The sequence below is a fragment of the Takifugu rubripes genome, chromosome 13 (assembly GCF_901000725.2).
Source record: "Takifugu rubripes chromosome 13, fTakRub1.2, whole genome shotgun sequence".
Taxonomy (NCBI): domain Eukaryota; kingdom Metazoa; phylum Chordata; class Actinopteri; order Tetraodontiformes; family Tetraodontidae; genus Takifugu; species Takifugu rubripes.
In genome coordinates, this window is record NC_042297.1 from 3,825,977 (window position 1) to 3,850,132 (window position 24,156).

Consider the following 24,156-nt stretch of genomic DNA (forward strand, 5'->3'; position numbering starts at 1 on the left):
AGTTTTTCTTCGAGGAGAAAAATTCCCTTTACTTTCCTGGAACGTGACAAAACGTGTCTGACAAAACCACAGCGGCAAAATACAGCGTGCGTTAATGACGCACTAATGAGACACTCCATTTCATGCAGCCTGAAACTGAAAATGGCGCCAGAGTGGGGGGTCGATAAAGCCGCTTCCCCGAGGAGTCGCTGTAACCTTCCGATATCACCTCTAGAATGAAAAATCAAGAAACAAATAACGCAAAGCAGCTCCTGGCTCAGTACGGTAAATGCCACCATGCTTCCTAAATAGTAATGCAGACAGCCATCTTAATGTAATCTAAATAGAGCAACTTTTAAATATTTTCCAGGTAAATACACACATTACACACACTCTTACGGGCTCCCTGTTGCTGCTTCATCTTGAATTATGTAGCAGCCCAATGAGAAGCATTTAAACTGGCAAATTAAAAAAAAAAGAAGGTGCAAATCAAACAGGACTGTGCACATAAAAGTATTTTGGTGAAACCTTTAGTTTTTAAACCAGGGGAAGAATTACACCCTTGTTTGTCAGTGAGTAAAGCTTTGAATGAGCAAAAACTAACAGAATTAATGAAGTTTGAAGCTCCTCTGGGGCGCACATGCCACAGAGGAGGGGGCAAGCGTAGCCAAGCGGCCCAGTTGTTTTAAAGGCACAAAGAACAAAGCCAGTAAAGGCCGGCCGAAGCAGTAACAGTGGGGATCGATGTGCTGCTGAATGAGGAGTTGCTGTTCAGTTCCCAGCAGGATGTTTAAGCTTCAATGGCAAAATCATCTTTATGTTTCCCTGGTCTAAAGACAAGGGGCTCCACAAACAAATATAAATGTGAGCTCAGCTTTAAAAGTGACAGAGGGTCCCCTGATCGTGCATTTGTGCCAGCCTAATGCATCTGTGGAGGATTTATAGAATAAATAACTGGGTTTAGAAACCCTCTAGTCTCATTTTGGGCCTCATATTGGGGCGTCAGGTGGTAGCATCACATCAGCACAGGGTTTCATTAGGTTCTTTTGAAAAAGATAATCCAGGTTAACTAACAGATATTAACAATTTTCCAAGTCACATTTGATAAAAAGGACCAACTACAGCTGCCTCTGGTGGAACACAATCAGAATCAGATTTACTATGTCAAGTATGTGCTCATATCAGGAAACTGACTTTGGTGTTTTTGACAATCAACACAGACAATAATCTAATGTTGTTGTGATGTCATCGACATTAACGCAAGTTGGCTGCATGATTATAGCATGCTAACTTCGGAAGATATTTGCTGTGTTTTATTGTTACTATCTGAAATAAGACTTGTTTTGGCGGCACTATATTTAACGCATGAACAAACGAATCTCTGCATATGACCTTTTGTGGTGACTCTCATTACTCAGGAAACTGCTTAAACAAAATCAGACATCCAAAAAAGAAACCTGTCAGACTCCAAAGGGATTGAAATTAATTGACCCAAACACGGCCTAAACTTTCACTGTGGGATTGTTACAAGGTCAGGTGCAGCATCGGTGCTCAAAGAGCTGTTTAGGGTGTCGCCCTACATTTTAAATCAAGTCTCCGCACACACACACACACACACACACACACAGTAGAAAAGTTTGACTTGGCCTTTCTGAGAAAGTTGTAGCTTCATAGCAGACACAATGTAGAATTCCTCAGGCATGTCACTTAGGTTCAGTCAAGATTCATTTAAACACACACACACACACACACACACATACACACGCACACACACCCCCACACACACACACACACACACACACACACACACACACAAACAGCTCACATATATGCTTAACGAGTGGCTCCATCACAACCACTAAATGATTATGCTACATGAGTGTTAAACCAACTTCCTGTTGAATAGAACATTATGGCATCCAGCATCTGCAGGTAATTATCATTAAGAAATAGTGAAGTGCCTCTTTATGTGCTTTTCTTAACAACCCACTGATGAGGTCGGTGATAACCTCAGTGAATATTTCTGTGGGGTTAAATGACAGAGTGAGCTGAAGATGAGGAAAAAACTGTTTATGAGGACGGTGGATACCGGCTGTGGGTGGATTATCAAGCGAAGCAGCGCCCGAATCCCTTAAATTGATCCCACTGAGAGCCGCTGCAGCGTCTGGTTTACCTCGTCGGTGTTGTAAATGATCTGCAGACCAGAGCAGATCATCTCCACCAGGTACAGCAGGAACAGCGAAACAGCATCAATCTGCAGCAACGACAGAAAGTGAGACACAACCCTGTTAAATTTAAGACCTCTGTTCCCTGCGAGGCATTTCTACAGTTTACAATACTGCCCTCTTTAATTTCCCCTTACAGCGACACTTATTAGCTATTAAACCTTTAATACGAGTGACACTTGTTATGATAATTTACTATGATGTATTAGCTTGTAATATCAGAGGGATAAAATGCTCTAATTTACTGTCTGACATCAGAACATATTGGATTAGCTGAGACTTTCTGATGCAAGAAGCAGTTTTGGTTGATTTCCTATCAAGCCTGATTGAGGTATTGGAAACCTTTCTGAACAAATGATCCAACGTCTTTTTAAGAATTACACAAACAGGCAACTGTCGATACCACTGACAAGGGGATAAACTGTTGGTGTGTCAAAGAGACATCCATCTCTCCATTCACACATGCAGAAATGAACACGGGTTTACATATATGAGCATTATCCTATAAATTACCATTGCAATAAATAAGTGCCAGGAGGAGAGATCAATGCTTTTACTTTGGCCATTTATCTTCACTAAGATTTATTTTCCCCACAGGCAGCCAATGGTCAGGATTCCCTAGACCAGTATAAGCGATCAGTAATGGAATCAGTGCAGTGGAGCTTTACAAGGAACAGCTTTGAACCCTTTTCTACTTTGTTTAAAAGTGTGTGAACGTATGGATCTGAACTCAGAAAGTCTCAGGCTTTTAATGTTGGCCTACATTTACTATTTACTGAAACCAATTAGTTTTAAATGTAACACTGCTAACGCTTCAAGCAATATACAGCTTTGTGAATACATTGCGGAGACACTCCTGATCAAAATCTTTAGACCAGCAGAAAAATTATAGATTTGCATTTTGCACTCTTGGATCTAAAGAAAGTTCCAAGTCGAGTTTGCAAAAACAAGAGATGGAAGCGAGACAAGAAACAAAAGCCAAAATCTGGCCAAATATCTGAATTCCGTGTCATTTTCTGTCTGTCCCACCTCCTGATGGCAAAGGCAAAGAAGCTTCCTGTGTTTGAAGTGGTTGGATTGTTGAGATAAGCAAGGCGTCGCGCAGCGTGCCATCGCTGCTGAGGTCAGACGCAGCCAAACAGGCATTTTCAATATCTTCAGAGAACCCGGGTGGAACAAAAAAAGTCAACTGGTAGAATCAAAAACTGCAGCAGCACTGAGCCGGAGGACCCGATGGGCTGTCCGTCAAGATAGGGGACGATCCACGACCCAAATTAAGACCATTACTGGTGCGGACTGCAGCCCAATAACCATCAGGCAGCATTGACAGAAGAGCTTAAAAAGGGAAAAAAAACATCTTCAAAGGCCACATCTCTGTGCCATTTGGACCGCAAGAGAGCACCAAATGTGGACATTGAAATGAGGGCAAAAAAGAAAAATTACATTTTATTTAATGGTCCCGATGACTTCCAATGTTATTGACATGACAAGGAGATCCAGCTCGTGATGTGCTGGACAGGGAAAGGGCACCATCGTGCTGCAGGGGGCTCTTTTCTTGGACGGACCGATAGAACCTGAGGTGCAATGGTGCCAAACGACAGGTGGCTGGATGAGATGCTGTGGGAGGCTCCCTCGTGACTGAGGGCCCTCCTCTGTGTGGTCAGGACTGGGCATTTCCAACAGGACAATGCTGCCTTTCAAAATGGCCGCCTGACCAAGGACTTCTTCCTGATGTCACACTTTTGGCGCCACGCACATTTGGGGAAGGAAAATTTACACAAATGTTGGAATGTTGGAGTTACTCATTAGTGAGTGCTTGAGATTATTTTAGTTTTGAGTCTGGGGGGGTCATAATTTTGCTATGGTCTTAAATGTTTCATCAGCTGATGAACAGCCCCTTTCAGTTCTTAACAACTGTTTATAATAAAGTGCTTCATTTCTTTCTACCTCGCTTCCATTTCTTCTTTTGGTATTTTGAGACTCTATTTAAACCCTTCAGACTCCAACAGTGTAAAGGTTTAATCCTTGCAGTTTTCCACTGGTCCCAAGACTTTGATCAGGACTGTATGTTATTGATTGTGTAGAGTCTGTTGAGAGCCGATTTGTTTGCTCAGCACAGTGCCAGACCTGCAGGTGGTGGTAGTCCCTGTAGGGGTGGACCTCATCCCCAGTGTCCACGTTGAACACTGAGTGCAGACACTTGGTGGGGCTGGGGTCCTGTTTAAACTGCTCCACCTGCACAGAGACAAGCAATAAAGGCAATGAAGAGAGAGCAAGGTCAAGGGTAGAATTCATTTCCTCCCCAGAGGTTCCGCAGCAGCCTTGGACATAACTGACTGTCCTGTATAAACGCACTCTGATGTCTTTTAAATCATATCACCCCCATTGCTGCTCGGTTAATACTTCATCCACTTTTATTTGACCTCCTTTTATATTTGATCTCAAAAAGTTCCACTTGCATTCCAGTACACCATTTTTGCCAACTGAATTTTGTTTCAGCTGCCTCGTCACTTTTAATCAGCTAATTGTTGTTAATTCTGTAGTTCCAGTTACTATCCTAGATAGAGAAATTATCATACTTAGGGGGTCGTCGAATCATTAGGTCACATCTTAGTTATGCTGTTATAGGCCAAGGCTGCCGGGGTCCAGAAACATGATCACCTGACAGGCCTCTGTCACCCCACTGGGTCATGGTTTCCTCTCTCCTCTCCTCTCCTCTCCTCTCCTCTCCTCTCCTCTCCTCTCCTCTCCTCTCCACTCTACCCCCCCCCCATCAGCAGGAGGGTCCCCCTACATGAGCCTGGTCCTGCTCAAGGTTTCTGCCTGTTAAAGGGGAGTTTTTCCTTGCCACTGTTGCTTGTCTGGGGTCAGGCCCTGGGATTCTGGAACGCACCTTGAAACAATTTTGATTGTATAAGACGCTATATAAATAAAGATTGACTTGAATTATACTTGTGTTTTCAGTAACTCATCTGGTTAATTTGATTTGAGCATCTCCCCCTCTCACTTCAATCAACATTATTAAAGTAGAATTATTCCAAATGAGTGTATATATTCAACATAAAAAGATCAAAAATATAAAATCATTCTATTCTCAAATATTCGAAGCGCAATTTTTTTGATTGTCGGTCCAACCAAGCGACAGTGTCAAGTAGCTCTATTCCTCAGACATTGTGAGAGACCCCGAGGGCTTGTGTAGAACTGCCGCAGTGTCCCGATCCCAGTTTAACCCAACAAAACGAGAATTCAATGGCTGTAGTCTAACACCAGTTCAGCATTAAGTTTACTACCTGTGTGATGTTAAATCATTTTTTGAGATACAACTACTGGTTATAGATTACAGTCAGTGATTTATGAATGTATGTCATAGTTGTGCCGTTGTGCCTGATATTACTCTGAAAACAAACTCCTAGCATAAGCGTTGCTAAGCTAACTGATGGTCTTTACAAGACAGAAAAGGGAAATAAGGATAACAGTGTTTCGATGGATGTTAAGACGATGTCTAATCAGCACTTCAATGGCGCTCCTAGGGATGGTCCTGTCCACCACAGCTACTCCCGGTGCCTCCTCAGAAACACTGACAGTTTACAGTGGATAAACAATCCACGGAAGCCAAAACTAATGTCAAGAAAATGGAAATTTCCGACTAGCCAAAGTTCTTGCTTCAACACTTTTTAAGATGCCCCTTAGCCGTGGTATAATGAGCATATAGCAGGACCTGTCGTGATGTATTGCTTAATTACAGTTCAGTGACTGCTCAAGTTTTGGGTGTTTTGGGGTATCAAACAATGACAGAAAAGATAAAGGATTCTGCAGTGTCGGGTGTTTATTTCCTCTGGAATAGTCAAAACACCCATTTTTAGAATGAAACAACTGAATCAGAAACTCGGAGGTGACCTTTTCAGGTCTATACCGTTTTTTCTGTCAGTGGACTGAATTAACCAAAAATAATTGTACCAATAATAGAAGAATCTGTTAATGTTATTTGAACTTATATCACCAGGAAACAGCACAATACACCCTAAGTTAGCATCCTCCAGACACTAAATGTGTGAAGCAGACCATGAAAACCAAATCTGACCTGTGATAGCTTTAATTTAGCTTAACAGATATCAATTTATTATGATAAATATAATTCCAACCAACAGCAGACTGATACAATTAGTCATTCAACACCTTAAATCAACTGCAGATTTTATCAGCTCCATTCCTTTGCATATCAACCACATCTGGATTTATTTAAAGTCAATTAATGGCAAAAGAAAAAAGGTCAATAAGTTATAAAGACAGTGGGCCCCAGCTGCTACACTTGCTGAGTGGTATTTGGCCGGCATTTGCCCTTGTGTCATGTCTCCATAAAACTGTCATGTTCTCTGTAAGTGTGGAAGACAGGGCCATAAGGAAAGCTACTCTGAGTAATCAGCTGTGTAGATGCAGCTTTGCAATTAACGCACAGCAAATCTTTCCCCTAAATTAGGCTGTCAAGGTCAAAGAGGCATGTGAAACAGAATAGCACGAGCACACATGTCTGAGGAGGATATTGGTGATTCAAGTGTGATTTTATGGATCTTGTATGTTTTGCTGTTATGTAATCATCCTCTGTAGCCTCTGAAGTAAAGACATAAGTCTTTGGCAATTAGAGGCTGTTGTGCCCTGAGGACCACATAAATAGTTCCGCATCTTCATTTCTTTGGACAGGAAAGAAAAAATAGTCACGCGTAGTGCTTCAGCTCTCTGCCTTCGACGAAGGGAAGCTCAGAATTCACTTTCGATCCGAACAACAGTCCTGCGCTGCAGGGGGCCTGTGCGCACTCTGAAAACAGAAGCTGATTGAAGGGCGGCTGAAACTCACCTTATCAGCCTGCCTCATGTAGCAGTAGAGGATTCCTCTCATGCACTTGACTGCAGAATGCTCCAGCTCATGAGTCCGGCCCATATCATCATCAATGCGCCTGCCGAACAGTGAAAACACCACAGGATGATGCAGCCAGACAACAGCACTGATGAGCGTATAGAACCGGACAGAACAATATCGGCTCTTAAAAGCTCTTTATTCGACTGTAATGTTATGGATTTAGGACGTTACAGTAGAATAAACTGGTTTCATCCACATATCAATCAGTCATGGCTGAAATAACTTCGGCGGATGCACACTGCGAAGGCTACTGTACATTAATTACGACCAGTGATGACATCTCCGGGGAAAAGATGGTCTTTGTTTGAATTTCGCAAGGAGGCGACACATTAATCACATAGTCTTTTAAAAGTGACCCTCACGTCAGAGCTCATCGCCCGCAGAAAATATAGCAGGCACTTCTCATCAACCCATGTCCTGTTTTAAAGTACTTCAGTGGAAACTCATTAACGGGCAGCATGTATTCCACAGTGTAATATGCATGAGGTGATCTGGCAATGATCAAGGGTCACAGTGACATACCCAGCTCTTTTATTTTAATTAATTAAAAGCTACATGCTTTCTATTAGAAAAAGCCAATGGGTTAAACAATGTGTTAATAACAAGTCTTTTTATAACAAGAGCCGTATTTATAATGTCATAGATGAACAGTTTCATTCGGCACCTTTACTCACACAGTCCCTTATAAATGGATTATCCCTTAAGTCCTTGTTGCCATACATGCAACAATACATGACCCTTGTCTGTCCTCCATGTCTTAAACAGTGATTGATAAATCCCAGTGATTAATTGTCTAATTAATGTCGACATTAACATTTGCAACAGACGTTCGGAGAATGAATCGTTTCCTGCACTCTCTATTTGATGAAGATGTTTCGATACACTATATTTATTGACAGTTTTTGTTGATAAGAAACTTGAGATCTATTTGTGTGCCTGCTGTTCCGGACTTGGTTGACTGGTTGTCCATGCATGTCCGCCCTGACTGAAATGAGCTGATGGTTATCAGGCTCCTGCATGGCTTCATTATCTGGGGGGATAATGAGCCTCTTGTTTGACTCAGGTGTGACAGAGACGGCAGCATTTCAAAGGTACAGGGAAGGACGCCAGCGCCTCGGAGCCTGGGGAGGTACCAGTGTTTCATTGTACGTGACCAGCTGTTGAACGACGCGCCTTCAGACGCTGACACCACGGTGGGATCTCTCCCTTAAGGTGATCGTGGGGAACACTGCAAGCAGTTCTGTGACAGCAGATGTACAGACATTAAAGAACGATAGCTAAAATGATCACCTGGCATTTTTTATCATGCTCACCAGTCAGGTAATAAAATTAGGCCGCAGCGACCTGGGCAACGTGACTGATGACTTCCAAACTCTGATCAGGTCATTGTTGAATTCAACATAATGATGAACCACAATCACAAGAATGACCCAGATAATCCCAAATCTACTCACAGAAGCAGGCTAAATTCTGGAAACAAGTTTGTGCCAGCTCAGAGAGGCTCACTGAACTGACTGGTAGTTGAATTCCTGACAGAAACAGCAGCTGCCTGTGAGGTAAGTAATGGTACTGGCCAAGCCTCTCAGATGAGAATTGTCTTAATTAAATCCCAGTGACAATTCTAATAGGAGGCAGCCATGACTGATGACTGGGATGTGCCGCTGGTCACGTCACTGCAGTGCTCTATTTTTACCCTGCTGTCTCTCCTTTCCATCTCATTTTTTCACTCCATCTTCATTTCAATTTTGTGGTTCATCATGTCTCTCTCATCCACTCCTGCCAAATCTCCCTTTCTCTGCTCCTAACCGCTCTCCTTCTCTCCGGGTTGCTCCCTCCGTCCCATTACAGGCTCATTTTTGGGGGGAAGTTATCTTTTTATGTGGAAAGTAATCACTGGGGAATGACAGTGTCAAGAGCTGATAAATGACTTTTGGGCTCAGATGGTTCTCAGTGTAACTTTAAAATGTTGCCCTAGAATTAATATTCACAATCTGTTTAAAAAAGCACAACAGCAATTGTAGCCAGAAAGGATGAAAGCAGTGGAGAGTTGTGCATTACACTAATGGTCACATAGAAGAGCGCTAAACAGCGATACCCTTTCAACTACGGGCCAAAACAAAATCCCAATTATATTGAATACACTGACACTTTAAGGTATCATATAACTAAACCTGCTGACCTTTGAAGTTCACATAATTTTCAAGGGCTTCCAGTTGGATCAATACATCTAGAACACAGTGTTTGATGTGTTTGCTATAAAGAAATAAATACAGCACGACAACTCAAAAGTGAGCTACTGCCTCTGAGCCTGATAAGGTCCACCCTAGTCACAGAATTAAAAAAAAAATGGTGCCACAGCAGATTTTACATTGGAGAAATAATCCAGCCCTTGAGGGAGAATAGCCTAATTTAGCAGGTTAACCTTTCATAAATGTGGCCAGATTCTTTAAATACTGTAAATTTGTGTGTTCTATAAACATATGTATTATACTTATATAAGCATATTTAATGATTATAGCATGTGTTATAGGTATAGATGTTATAGGTCCAAGTATTATATGTATATTAGGAGCCTCCAGCTTGTCCTGAGCTTTCAGTTGGTGGAGTTTTCTAAAAGGTTTGGTCACAGTAATGGCCGGTGAAGTCAAAAGATAATAATTTCTGCATCTCGCTGCCACATACTTGATGAGCTGACCCTAGCCCGGGTCAGAATCATCACAATTATAGCTTAAGTGCCATGGTAACAAAGAAACACTTCATGCATAGTTAATTTATGTATTTTATACGAACCGGTAGGCCAGGGCCAGGGCCCAGGCACTGGCAGCACAGTACAGGGAGTCTCGGACTTTGGCTTCCTTGCAGGTAGAACATGTTTTGACAGGGAAGAGGCCGGTGGTTGGACTCTGGTAGTTCAGAATCGTGGTCTTGACTAAATAAAGACAGACAGGAAGAGCAAAGGTGAGGAAGCATTTATTTTCAACATCCTGTCACGTGACAAAATCTAATCACGGTCAAATCAATTAAAGCTCAGAGGAGATTACACACTTAATTACCGGTAATTGGGTTCCCACTGCACTGCTAGCCTTTTAGGCACTAACTACAGTCATCGTTATGCAACACCACTGTCATCACACCTAATGTCAGTCATGAAGTTGCACTTAGACACTCTGGTGAACACATTTGGTTGATTTCTTTGCACCTGTACAGCAGGGAAGATGCATATCATTCTACAGTCAGTAGCTAATGAGCCATTACTGTGTTATTCTCTCCACACCTGGATGCACATCCAACACAGTGAAATGTAAAATATCTCTGGCTCTGGCAGATCTTCTTGTCACCCTAACCTTCAGAGCTACCAACTCCTTTCCATTCATCTGGATTCCGTGTGCGCACTCTGAACATCCAATAAATTAGGAAAAAATCATATTAAATTATGCACAATTCAATTTTGTAATGGGCTGGGAAATTGGCAGGCATGTCCTCTCTGATGAAAGCAAAAAGCTAATGAAATAAAGGCTTTTGGAGGAGGGCACTTACACATTTTTATGCAGACACAGCAAGGGCGTCATGCATGTTATTTAAGTCGCACCGGGTCTGAGTGCTGACAGAGAAGTGATTAGTAATAGAAGAAACCTGAGCAGATGCTTTAATGGACACTTGTCTTCTTGTCCCATCTTCTTAACCGCTTTATCCCTTTCGGGGTGACGGGGAAAGTGCACAAAGGGTGAAGGCAGGTCCGCCCCTGGATGAGTCACCAGTTCACCCCTATATGAGCACTTGTGGGTTCGGAACCTTGCTCAAGGGTACCCTGGCAGTGCTCTGAAGGTGTACTGGCACCTTCCCCTACTACCACAGCACCTTTAATGGACACCGAAGAGTCTATATGGTACATGAGGCTAATTTGTGCTGTGTGATGAGCAAACACACATCATATGGAAATAACCCCCCCCCCCCCCCCCCACTCCACACACACACACGCACACACACACACACACACACACACACACACACACGGAGAGCATGCAGACCACACAGAAAGGCCCCAAGTTGGGCTTAAACCTACACACTGTGCTAACAGCCAGTGGCTCACCCTGCCATTAATGTGAGATCAGGAGGTTTAGCATATTTCACAGAGGATGAGCTCACTGGCTCTGACGGCGCATCGTTTGAGCTGCACAGTTCATTTCTTCCACAACAGCATGGGAGTATATTACAATACCCAATTTCCTCATGTGTTGTCTTACACCATAACCTCCACCACGACATATTGCTTCATAAATGTTGCGCTGCAGTGTAAAATTGATGCACACGTTCTCCAGTGGATACAGCCTATTAACAGTGAATTTACCGTAGATTAACACCATTTTCATGGTATTCTACATGTTGAAGTTATTTTCTGTGTCTAACATCTTTTGTGGGTTTATACGTGACAAATGTCAGTCATTAATGATGCATTTGTCCAAAAAGGACCTGCTCACTCTGTCATTTAGGTGATGTCTACATTGTCAAAGCCTCAGCAGAAAAAAACACTGCAAACCTTTGTCTGTTTACAGGAAGCCAAGCTCTTTTGAAAAAGCACAAAGAAACAAGCAACAATGAAGAGAGTGGACGCAGCGGTCGGCCAAGAACACTTAGTGCAGCAGATGAAAAACACATCAAGCTTATTTCCCTTCAAAATCAGAAGATGAACTGGTCTTCGTGGAAGAGTTGCAGCCAAAATGCCAAACCTCCAACACAGAAGCGAGGCCACAGACAAACCAAAGCTGCCAACTTTTTTAAAAGAGCATCTTCAAACACCAGTCTGCTTTGAAATATTCGTCTGGGAGAGGCCTTGCTGGCGGAGTCCAACTACCTCGTGTCTTGTTGCTGTGCTCATAGCCTTTACACATCTGCCCCAAACCTTTGCAGTATTGTCTGTTGCACACCCACATGTGCATTTGCTTTGCATGCTATTGTAACGCCTCAGCAAACTCAGCTTTCCACTTTACTTCACTTCCACAACACTTTTAGCCACCCGGCACTTCTCCTTCGCCGTTTTATAATGTGCTGGACCCACAAAAATACTAAAAAAAACACGGACTGCGTTACAAAAGTACATGCACTTGAGGTATGTGACTGTGTAAGTCAGGCAACAAGAACTGTGTGAGCCAAGATAAAATAAAATGGCTCAAGTTCACCGAAGTTCACACTCAGGATTAGTGACTAAGGACAGAACGACGGATGTAAGCTCTTAAGACGAACAGATCCAAGCCCTCAGATAATATACTGAAATATTACATACTAAAATACATACACAAGCCCTCTGGGAAAGTAATTTATCAGCTTCATATACACACACACACACACACACACACGTGCTCACACACGCAGCGCTCCTGCAGTCGTCCCCTCACTGATGACTAATCTGTCTAGAGGGATCACTTAATTTTTCATCTGAACATTATGTGGGCGCAAATGAAGGGGACATCCATTTTGCAGAGTTTGTTCCAGCGGGGGAAAAAAAGACAGAGGGGAAGAGAGAAGCAGATGGGGATGGAGAAGATTGGAAAAGAGATAAAGAAGATGTGTCTGAAAAAAGAAAGAGTCCACGGGCTGGCACTGACACTGGGTGTAGGGGACAATGAGGAGAAGGTTACACTCCGCTGCCCCGGACCATGAATTCTCAGAAGATATGAGATATCAAACAGCCCACAAACAAAGACAAACAATAATGCTCATTTATTCTTTTCCGTGTGTGCTTGAGCGGACGAGGGACGAGGGACAATGGGACGAGGATACAGTAAATTTAATCAGTGCCAATGCTGAGACATGCAGACCCACACATTCAGAGATATGCACCACCCGTTAATGGGGCAGCAGCTTCTGGAATGCCAGTAGAACAAGGTTTAATTTACAGTGAATGGTTATGACGTCCAACATTTACATTTAGTCCTCCAGCGGATGTTTTTATTCAAAGGAAAAAGTGAGAGACATAGAAAACAAACCCAATGCTACTACTAATACAACTATAACAAATAATAACAGTATGAATTTATCAACTTTTTTGTTTCCCTGCATAGGGAGTGACAAGCACATGCACATGCACATGCACATGACTCACAGACTGGGCCAGAGTCAGGTGCACAGTCAAAAACTCCTTTGAGTTTTCTCATTTTATCCACTGTAACTGCAGTTAGTTAGATGCGGTAATTCATAGTGAAGCTCACAGGAGGGATCATTAGAGGAACATAAAAGATGAGCTGCTCAGTCTCAGGCTGCAGGTTGCAAATCAATTGTTGTTGAGAATTTTCTGCCGAGCTATCTGTCAAGCTAATGTCCCACTAAATCAGCCACTAATGTCTCAGACACACACAGTCTGCTCTTTCACAATGGGCCATTTCACTGCACCAGTATGATGGAGAAAATAAGAGAATACAAGAAAAAAAAAACAAGAAACAGAACGACAGAAAAACAAGAGTCGATGATATCTGCATCATTGTGCAGAGAACACAATAGCAAAATGGAAAAATGATCAATCTTGAAAATGACTTGGCTGTTCAATCCTGCTGATGCCGTCATAAACTTTTGTGCAAATACAAGTTGCTAATAAATGGCAAACAAATGTCCTTTTCCCTTCAATCCACAGAAATCCTGACAGAAACAGTTGGTGGTAGTTCATCATTTGGGAAATATGCTGACTGTGGTTCATTCCATAAGAGGTTAGAGTTATCAGCAAAATGCTGAGAGAGAAAGTTTTGCTTGGGTGTTTGATTTCTTTTTCAAGTTGAAAACCAATGCAGTTATTTTTACAATATTACAAACATTTTTAGCTCACATTGTCCATCATGTACAGCACCTTCACTAAGCTTGTGTGATCTTTGTAAAAAGGTTGTTATTAGATACAAAAAAAATAAATATTGCTCGATGCCTCAAAATGACAAAGTGAAAACAGAAGTTTGGAAATGTCTGTAAATTTATTAAAAAGGGAAAACAAACACTGCAGCGACATAATTATTCAGATCCATTGTAATAACAGTTAAATTAGACCAGAAAAACCTGAAAGAGACACAGCAGTCTGCTGCACTAAAGGTTCCCAACACTGGTCTCCAGCACTGTGAAAAGGAAGACTTTAAGAACACGCTAGACTCTACTTAAAGCTGGCTTTCCAAGCAAACCAGAACTCTGGATAAAAGGTTCTGGGTGGGAGACCTGGCCCAATGGTAACTTTAGTCTGCTAAAGGCTGAGCTCCAGAGATCCTGTGTGCAGATGTCAGAAAGTTCCTAAAGGTCAAGCGTTTCAGCTTCACGGCAGAGCGGCCAGATGGAAGACTCTCCGACTCTCAGCAATACACACGTTGAAGCCCGGTGGGAGTTTGTAAAAAGCATGTAAAGTAATCTCAGAGTGTGAGAAAGAAGATTGTCTGGTCTGATGGAAACAAGACTGAACCTGTCATGTTTGGAAGAAACCCCAGGTTCTGCTCATCACCTATCCAATACCATCCCCACCATGCGCACTGTGAGTGTGTGTGTGTGTGGGGGGGGGGGGAGGAGTTATAAGCAGACATGTCCTTGAATGGTCCAGCAAGAGCCCTGACTTGAATCTAATCAAGCGTCCCTGTAGAGACAGGAAAATGTTTGCTTGTTCTCCTTTCAACCTGATAGATCTTCAGAGCATCTGCACAGAAGAATATCTGAATATACCCAAATCCCGATGTTTAACTTTAAAGGTCTGAGTTCTTAATACTGACTTTTCATTTTAAATGCTGAATTATAGACAATTCTCCATCTGACCAACTGCTGAAAACCAGAACATACAGAGATGCTTCTGCTTCTGGTATTATGGAGAAACTCAATCCATAATCCATTAATGAGGTGAGATCAGAGAGGAAACAAGAGAAATAAACAGAGAAAGAGAGCGATGGGGTGATGGACGTTGAGGGATTGCAGCTTCCTGCTATTCTGTCACTGATAAACAGCCCCCCTCTTACAATGTAAGAATTAAAAACCCAAGACTGCTGGGGGCATCTGTGCCACAAAACAGGAAAGAAGGACAGGAGGTAAAATGTAATAAGTTCGATTGGCCACTGTCACCCCGAGCTTACGCCTCTTTAATGCTTTTTCTCCCTGAGACTGAAAGAAAGCAGGTAATATTGGCAGGCCAGCCTGGGTGCCGGTGATAACAATGCTGGCTTTGTTCCTCTGCTCGAATTGGATTGGCACAGCCAGCCGCTACCTCGGACGCAACAATTAAACATGCCCAATTTCGGCACGCTACAATCTGGCGGAAGCTTTTCTTTCCCAAACTGTGTGCTTACAACGCCGCTAATGCCGAAGGCTATATGCTGCGTCGCTGATAGCAGCAGATCAGTTCCAACTGAGCGGGAAACCTGTTGCATGCTGCACGCTGTCTATTGTGTTCTGGTTTCCATACATGCAGGCACATGCACGCAACAATAAACACACACCTATCTTCACCAGGGCAGACCAATGAGCTGTGTGCCAGAAGTGTTTTTATGGGGGACAGTTTCACACATCAGCCTCCCAGACTGTTTTGGTAGTGCAGAACAATAAACTCAGCAAAATATAATCAATATTGTTGCATTTAGCAAATAAAAGGTTCAATTAAATGCACTACCTGAGTCAAATCCTCACTCAGTTTGGTATCAACACATGATCAAAGACATTTTAGTTTTCTCCAAGCTGAAAATAAGTCCTCTCTTTAAACAGTACTTGTGCTTCTATTGGACGAATAGATGGCAGAAAAGGAGATTTGATCCACGCAGGTTATTCAGGTCTGGAACCGTTACTTTAATCAGGGTAACTGAAAAGAGGCCGCCTTTGGTCTGTGGTGACAAAAATCAAAATGTTCGGAGCTGCATCAGCACAATGTAGCCGCCAGTGGCGAGACATGAACCTGCCTTCTATCTGCAGTGTCAGCGTCTGTCACAATGATTCTACCAGTGAGAAAAGCCAGAGTTTTTCCTTTAAGTCCTATTTTTATTGCTGTATTTGTGTCTTTACATCGACATCTTCCTATTAAATGTTAGAAGCATCTAATGAGGTTAATGGCAGTTGCAGTGTGTTCCAATACACAACCAGAGCGCTACTACTCTCCCACAGGGGATTCTATAGGAATGATTGAGTAGAACATTTTACCAAAGCTATGATTGATTACATTACCATGAAACAATCACGTCTTGATTAGCAGTAGGGTCTGAAGATTTACGTTGAAAAAAACACCGTTGTTTTACATTTTATTGTGTGTGCTGAGCGTTTGCACTGATACTGCAAAAACTGGTCCAGCAGAAACAGCTACAGGTCATTTAGTAATTAGGGCCAATGTGCGTTTATTACTTGTTATACACACAACCATTACCATGACTGGCCCATAACACTGTGTTATTTACCGCCACGTGCTGGTTGAATTCTTTTTATTATTAAATTTCTATTCATTCTGGTTTAAAAGGAAACAAAATTTAAAACAATTTGGATTGCAATTATTGCAGCATGTACTGGGGGAGTGCAGCACTCTCAGCCTTGTCAGTTTTCAGCCACTGGTGCATTTACATATACATATATCTACATATACATATAATCAATATGTGAACTCACCGGCTCTGTAGTAGCGGTCCAGCTTTTCCCAAAGGGGCTCATCATCCCTCTGGAGTATAGACAGTTTTAGAGGCTCATAGATGGAACCTGAAAAAGAACACATTTGTTCAAGGTTGAAGTAACAACCTCACTCTTTTAATTAGTTTCACATCCTCAGAAATAATAGGATAAAAACAAATGTTTGGGATTTTCTTTTTTGTTAACAAAGTGTTTACATCCATCTGTTCTCAGAATGGTAGTTTAATTGTGGGCCCCAGAATCTTTAAAAGTAGAGAGCCATCAGACCCCCCTGCTATGAAACCAGCTCCCTGTCCAGATACAGGAGGCTGAATTCCTCTCTAAGACCTAAAACCTTCCTCTTTGAAAAAGCTGATCATCAGTAATTCTGTAGTTACATTTATTGTTGTCCTTCTCCTTCTCTTTCTCCTTCTCCCTCCCCTCCCCCCCTCTCCTCTCCTCATCTCCCCTCTCCTCTCCTCTCCTCCTCCTCTCCCCTCCTCTCCTCCTCTCCTCTCTCCTCTCCTCCTCCTCCTCCTTCTCCTCTCCTCTCCTCTCCTCTCCTCTCCTCTCCTCTCCTCTCCGGCCAGTAATGATTTTATTAACATTTAGCTGATAGCTTGTTGTAATTAATGTATTTAAATAATTTATGTCTATTCTCTCTTTTATCTGTCCTCCCCCCTTCTCCTCTCTCTCTACCCAACCAGCCATCAGCAGGAGGTCCCCTTCATATGAGCCTGTCCTGCTCATTGTTTCCTCCTGTTTCTTGAAACTCTTGCTTGTTGGGAGTCAGGGCCTGGGATTTGTAAAGCGCCTTGAGACAATTTTGTTGCTATATAAATAAAGATAATTCGAACTGAATATGAGAGAATACAGGGTTTCTTAAAGGACACATGCAATCAGTCTATTTTCACAACAGCAAAATGCCTAGCAACAAAAAAATAAAGCATACTTGGAAACATTCAAATAGTAGTGCACTTTGCCAACAAATACACTCAAACACCTTCCTTTCGAGCTGGGAGACAGGTTAAGAAGCAAAAAAATCCTCTGTTAGGTGCTTTCTGTTTTCAAGCTTTTTAACTTTGGAGAGATTTGCATTTTAATAGGTTTGACCCAGGGTCAGCAACACAGCTAAAAAACTCACATTGTGGCAGAAATTGGCATTACCTTCATGTTAAATGTTGCAAACAAGCCAGTTTGCTTCTGTTTAATAATAATACTTTAAAAGGGGCATAGATAATATCCAATATCTGAGATTTAAATGTCAACAAAATCATGAATGAGGTACTCATTGTTCAAATATTATAAATGGTGTGAGCAGTGAAGGTGTCCAATTTCCATTCGAGATGCATCACATCACTAATAATGTGTCTCATTTTTGTCTGTCTTGTTGTGAATAAACATGAATATCCTCAGATTTATAATTTCCTGATCCAAAATAATAAAGGTGAGGTATTAGATATAGATAGCATATTTCTGATTTTCTTGTTATTACATGAAGCCAAAATTTCCTATGATTATTAAGTACTTTTCCTTTGATTGTCCACTGTTCCTTGTGAACTTGTCCTCCTACCCGTGTCTTCTCTGGCTGACTGCAGGGTTTTCCTTGCGTCAGCTGCTGCCACTTCACTTACCGAGTCTGTCAACTTTCGGGCGACGTCCGGCCTTCGCAGCCATTGAACCGGCCATTCTCAAGAGGTGAAATTAAGGCAGATTGGTTCTCTCCCAGCTAAATCACAAATCTACAGCGGCTCACAGGAAGGAGTTAGTAGCAGAGAGTTAGATTTTTAACATGCATGAATCAACAATGAAGTACACCAGTGTGGAAATGATCATGGATAACATGCGTCAAATTACAATGAGTGCAACACGTAACCTATGGACGATGCAGACACTTGATACATATAACCTCAGAAGCACTACAAATCTAAATTAAGAGAATGAACTTAATTGATTTGAATGAATGATTCAGATAGATTAATACTGATGTCAAATGACAACTAATGGAGTAATGAATGACCTGATATCTTAACATATTTCTGATGTTAATTATTTCCACCATCTTTGCAAGATATCATTCGATGTTAAGACATTTAAATTGTTATTATGACCCCCAGATTGTGGATGATAATCAAATCTACATACAACACTATCAAATTATCACTGGAGACTTGAGCCACAGGCAAAATAGCCACAATGACTCTCACATGCATTATCAGACCGTCAGTGATATCTAAAAGAAAGTGACTTTTGGAAATTTTCTTTTTCCTCCATTTTTGTGTAATTACCGGTGGACAAAAACTATAGATGTGCAGTGTGATGTCACTGCGACCTTTTTTTTTTAAAAGTAGGATAACTTTCCCTTGAACAGCAGACCTACAACAGGTGTAAGTACGGACTATCACCTTGCATGGGCCCTGTTCTCTCAGACTGCAGAACAAACACTGTTTACAATTAAGAGAAGTGATATGGAACAGCAAAAGGAGATGCGATGGGGAGCTCTTAAAATAACCCAGGAGTTCTGCAGAGTTACACCTCTGACCTTTCATGCTCGTGTACACACTTTTAATGGACAGAACATGTCAAATTCGGCCGAGTTAGGTGGTTTTCACAAAAAGACAGGCTCGTACACACGCAAGCACAACCTAAAAAACGGAGTCCGTACGCAGATCATCCGTAGCAATGGAATACCTGATCTTTTTGATCGAGCTTTGAATTCCAGGAGTTTCCAGCCAACGTCTGCTAGAGTCGCCATGTTTCCACTGATAATATTTCCAAGTTTCTTATAGGTATATCCGGTATCACCCTTCAACTTAAATAGTAGCACGAGCGCCACCGACCGATAAACACCACTATAAAAGTAAATATAGACCAACACTGCTTGAATGAAGAAAAAAATATTAATAACAACGGTATGTTGGATGCCACAATGCATCCTTATTTGATATATTTACCATAATGAATACTGTACATTTATTTTGACGGCAAGCTGTCGCTACTTCCGATTTAGCTTTGGCTAACGCTGCACAACTTGAATTTGGATCAGCTGTCGAAAACAGAAAGCACGACAGTGGCGTAAATGCTTGGGCTCTTCTAGCAAAACGAATTCCGCTCATTTTGCGCGTTAGCTCAACATTGTTATGACAAAAGTTAAATATTTAACCAAATCTGGGACTTTTACAGTGAAATATTCTGATTGTGTGCCATTTACTTTAAATAACCTGCAATTATATTGTGCCGTACACCTGTCTGCCGTATTACAGTTCGTGTTGTGGCCAGTGCCTGCACTTAAACAAGGATGCGGATATTTATGTTTAATGTTGTGGCTTTTTTATGTCTTTTTGGTGGGCAGTACAACACTTTTGCCCTCCAGGATGTAACTGTCGACCTATTCGGTTCTGAAAATTATGGAACGATGGCAGCGTTTGGAGATTTTGATGCCGATAAACAGTCAGACATATTCATCATCAGAGAAAGTAAGCTAATTCCAGGCAATTCTTCCTATTCTTATTGCTTCTTGTTGACGTTTGCAAGCGTATTTTAAATAATTGGGGGGTTTTATCACACGAATTTGACTCATCTGTAATTTTGTTTTATCCGATTTCACAATTACTTCGAAATGCTTTGTAGAACATATGGACGTACGTACAGACTATGTATTACTTTGAGAATAAGTAAGAAGGTCGTTTAATAATACTGTTTTAACTGTTGTAGACTCTGAAGTGGTGATATTCCTGGCTGATTCAGTCAAACCGTACTTCAAACCCAAGGTTAACATCACTAAAGACATTCTACCAAAGTAAGTATGCCATTCAAACCACTTTATTGACAGTATCTTCAGATTTGTCATCAGCTCTCAGACGTTTAATTTCTGTAATGGATGCTGATTGAAACTTGAGATCAATACTTTATACATGCTCTGTTTAGGGGCACCGTCATCACCAGTGTGGTTCCTGGAGATTATGATGGAGATTCTCAGATGGATGTTCTGCTGACTGCTCAGAGTAACTCCAGAATAAGCATTTTCATCTTCTGGGGCCACAACCAGACATTAGGTACACCTGAATAGAGGACAGTTGAAAGATTTTATTTTATTATCGACTTAGCTTTTTGTCTTTGCAGACCACAGCTAGCCTATGCACCATATGTGTGGGTTATTTTCAGAAAGAAAAGCACTTGTCATTTTATGACAGATTTTAAGTTTAGCCAGTTGTTTCTGTCCTTTTGCAAGACAAAAACTATACTTTTTGGACTCAACACTTGTTATATATCTACATCATGGTCTCTAACTGCATAAAGATGCAATATTGTTTTCTATTCCCTAATGTGATATATTATTGTTTGTTCTTTTTCTTCGCTGTACATTTTTTTCCTTTAATATGATGCTCTGATGCAGTCAATCAGCTTGCCAGTCCTTCTAAATCTCATTTTAATCTTTTTATTGAATTGTCAAGCATGTTGTTTAGTACAGTCAAACATAACATGCAATAATTATAAAACCATCATGAAGAAAGAAAAGTAAAGACATAGTTGAGGTGAAAATAATGAGGAAAATGATTTTAAGCAAACGTAGCAGGAAGCATCTAGAGGACTTTCCTCAATGCAGGAGATAGCTGTTGTTCTTTCATTTTTTGTTATGGGCTCTACAATTGTGCCATGTGGTCATTGATTTTGGGGAAATCTTGGGTTGTTCTGCCATCTTCTAATCCTGCAGTACGTCAAGTGGCTTTGGTTTCTCTTAATTGCCCAACCAATTAAGATGTTGCCATGTATATATAATCTGCTCTTGTTCAATTCTGGTATCTGGATAGAACATCATACCTAGTTTGCATTTCCATTCCTTTTTTGTAAAGGGCCAGGTCACTGACTTAAGCATATTATAGATCAACGTCTTTGATTTATTTGGTCAATTCTGTTCTCACTTTAGAGGTTTTCCTTTTCATGTTTGCACTAGAGATAATCTGACCTCTCAGATATACCTTACAGGTTTGCCAGTCTATAAATCCATTGTCTGACAACAGGGTAGACTTAAATGCCAGTTTCTTATAGTGGAGAGCGGCACATGGATAGTAGCACTGAAGGGGCGTCTGATCTTTCCATGTTTTTATACTTGCATTAGTGAACTGAAGGGATCCAAAAAAAATAATCAATCCTTCAGTCTCAATCTAGTCTAAACTTATTTGCTCCGTTATCTCATGAACAAACACACCATGTGTTGCCACAATTCTTCTCATTAAGTTGTTGGATTTGGTGAGTCCTTTCATTTATAATAGCTATATTTGTTAAAACGGCAACAGATTGAGATTGAGGGAGCTATTCATGATGGCAGCAACATAATACAATCAATTCTAATTTATATATATAATTGATTTCAAAAACCATGTGGAGGAAAGCTTATAAAGTGCATCTAGCATTTCATCAATGCTTGAAACCTTAACACCACAGGAAGAATCAAGACAGTGTTGTTACATGTTTCACAGAAACCAACATAAATGACTTTTTAAAGTACAAACTGACAGATCATTCCGATCAGCTGCAGCTCCGTATTTTAATTAGCCAGTAAGCGAACATTAGAGACTGCTCTTGTGTATTATCCCTCCTCAGAAATACTATTTTTGGACACAAATAAAGGCTTTGGGACTAAGTGTCAACTTCTGTTTCAAAGAAAGGAGCAAAGAAATGTCAAATAGGGGAATTGTGATATGCCCAAGGCTTAATTTCTTTCACATGTTTGAGTTTGGTACCACTCATGCTGCCTTGCTGTCAAAATGCCAAGGCTTATTAAGACACCTAAGTTAAATATTTGTAAATGTTATTTCAGTAAAGCTGTTTTAGCTGCCTGTCCTCTGTTGGAGGGGATCGCACGTCTACACGTTCATCTGTTATTCAGCTTTTTATTCTGTAAGCTATATGTTCTAGCATAATTAGCATACAGCCATCGTAGCTGTTGTCACTGTTAATTCATGTCTGTTCACTTTGCTTAGCATGACCTTGTACCGGCTTGTTGTTTCCCGCAGATCTGAGTGGGTGGCTTTTACTGAACGAGACCTTTACAGATCAGCCTCTTGTTATGGAGTAAGTAGCTGAATGCTTTATTTTTGGTCCCAATAATTACTCTCCTTTAATCTGTTCACATCATTAGCAACTGTATTGCCGCCGAAGCATTAATGCTGTATTGCTCGTCCCATGACATTGGCCATAAAGGAAAGAGCTTATTAGTTCAATTGACTGTTATATTTATTTTATCGTGTCAACACGTATCTCATGAACTGCGATAATATAGTATAAAATGTATTAACAGTTTCAATGGAGACATGATCCCAGACATCTTTGGAGTCACCACTTCCCCTATGACCAGAGTGTGTTACCTCACTGACAGGTGAGTTATTCATTCTTCTTGTGTTTGTTTGGTTACGTGCTCCTATTTTGATTCATTAAACTCCAGTTTTGCCTCTCTGGTTGTTTGTCTTTAGGATTCAGAAATGTCAGAACGCGCTGAGTTCCTCTGTCAAGATGCGTATTCCTCATTCCAATGCTTTCATTGACCTCAACAAGGACTTTACTGCTGGTGAGTCAACAATATTTTTGCAGAATTTGGGTGAAACATGGGTGTGTTTTTTTTTTTTTAACTGGATGCAGCAAATCTGAGCTCTGTGTTTTGGGTCTTGTCTTTCAAACCTGTGAAGCATTATGATGGATTTGCTACACCAGATAATTTCATGTTATTTTTGTTCTTCCTTCATTATATTTAACAAATTTACAACAAACCACCTTTAAATGCATAGAAAAGGGTCTATTACAATGTTATCTTTCTGGGCAAATCTACTCCTCTTTCACCAGAATCTATCCACTCTGAAATGCCTGTATGTGTTTGGTCAAATAAAAAGAAAGTTATTGTTCAGAATTGTGTTTGAAACCAAGAATATTCTGTTTTAAAACATTAAATTGTTAATTCATGGGTGTTATCCAAGCAATTATGATCACATCCTACTTGGTTCCTGCTGGATACATTTTTCGGGGTCAGTGCTGTACTGTACAAAAAATATAGCATTTGGAAAATAATTAATGTTGTGCTTTTGGATTCAACCACGCTTTGCTTTTTGAATGCATCGCAGTGTTTTCTCAGGAGGAAGGAGACGTGGAAGCAGCAATTTTCAAGTTGACTAAAAGAGAATGAAATAGCCATTTTCTTCACCAGTGAATGGAGAAATCACCTCGGTCTTGATTTACAACGTTGCTCTCCGGTTTCGGAGTGCAACGCTGTCATTTAGACTTAGGGAGGATTTTTGTTCCCCTGTGGAAAGCAATCCTCATTTTGAGGCTAATTACAGAGAATTAAGCTTTGCTGTACTCATTACAGGTGTCTCTGCTGTTTGTCCACTGTTAGGGTCCAACCAAAGCAAATTCAAATGTATATTTGGTATGTTTAAGGGTTATAAGAATGACCTT

General features: G+C 41.1%; 2 protein-coding genes across 2 annotated transcripts in view; one reads left to right on the top strand and one right to left on the bottom strand.

Moving 5' to 3' along the window:
* The window catches only part of LOC115251980 (phosphorylase b kinase regulatory subunit beta-like), a 58,476-nt gene extending 39,011 nt beyond the window's left edge, over positions 1-19,465 (bottom strand). Inside the window, exons 1-7 of the mRNA XM_029846040.1 lie at positions 19,399-19,465; positions 18,342-18,458; positions 16,711-16,797; positions 9,910-10,048; positions 7,057-7,156; positions 4,332-4,439; positions 2,153-2,233 (exon numbers count right to left, since the gene is read on the bottom strand). Of these exons, the coding sequence (XP_029701900.1) occupies positions 2,153-2,233; positions 4,332-4,439; positions 7,057-7,156; positions 9,910-10,048; positions 16,711-16,797; positions 18,342-18,396 (570 nt within the window). The 5' untranslated portion in view covers positions 18,397-18,458; positions 19,399-19,465. The remainder of the gene's footprint in view (positions 1-2,152; positions 2,234-4,331; positions 4,440-7,056; positions 7,157-9,909; positions 10,049-16,710; positions 16,798-18,341; positions 18,459-19,398) is intronic.
* A 453-nt stretch (positions 19,466-19,918) lies between these two features.
* Positions 19,919-24,156, top strand: part of itfg1 (integrin alpha FG-GAP repeat containing 1) — a 95,563-nt gene continuing 91,325 nt past the window's right edge. The window contains exons 1-6 of the mRNA XM_011609546.2: positions 19,919-20,183; positions 20,422-20,506; positions 20,635-20,762; positions 22,725-22,782; positions 23,009-23,086; positions 23,181-23,275. Coding sequence (XP_011607848.1) covers positions 20,006-20,183; positions 20,422-20,506; positions 20,635-20,762; positions 22,725-22,782; positions 23,009-23,086; positions 23,181-23,275 — 622 coding nt within the window. The 5' untranslated portion in view covers positions 19,919-20,005. The remainder of the gene's footprint in view (positions 20,184-20,421; positions 20,507-20,634; positions 20,763-22,724; positions 22,783-23,008; positions 23,087-23,180; positions 23,276-24,156) is intronic.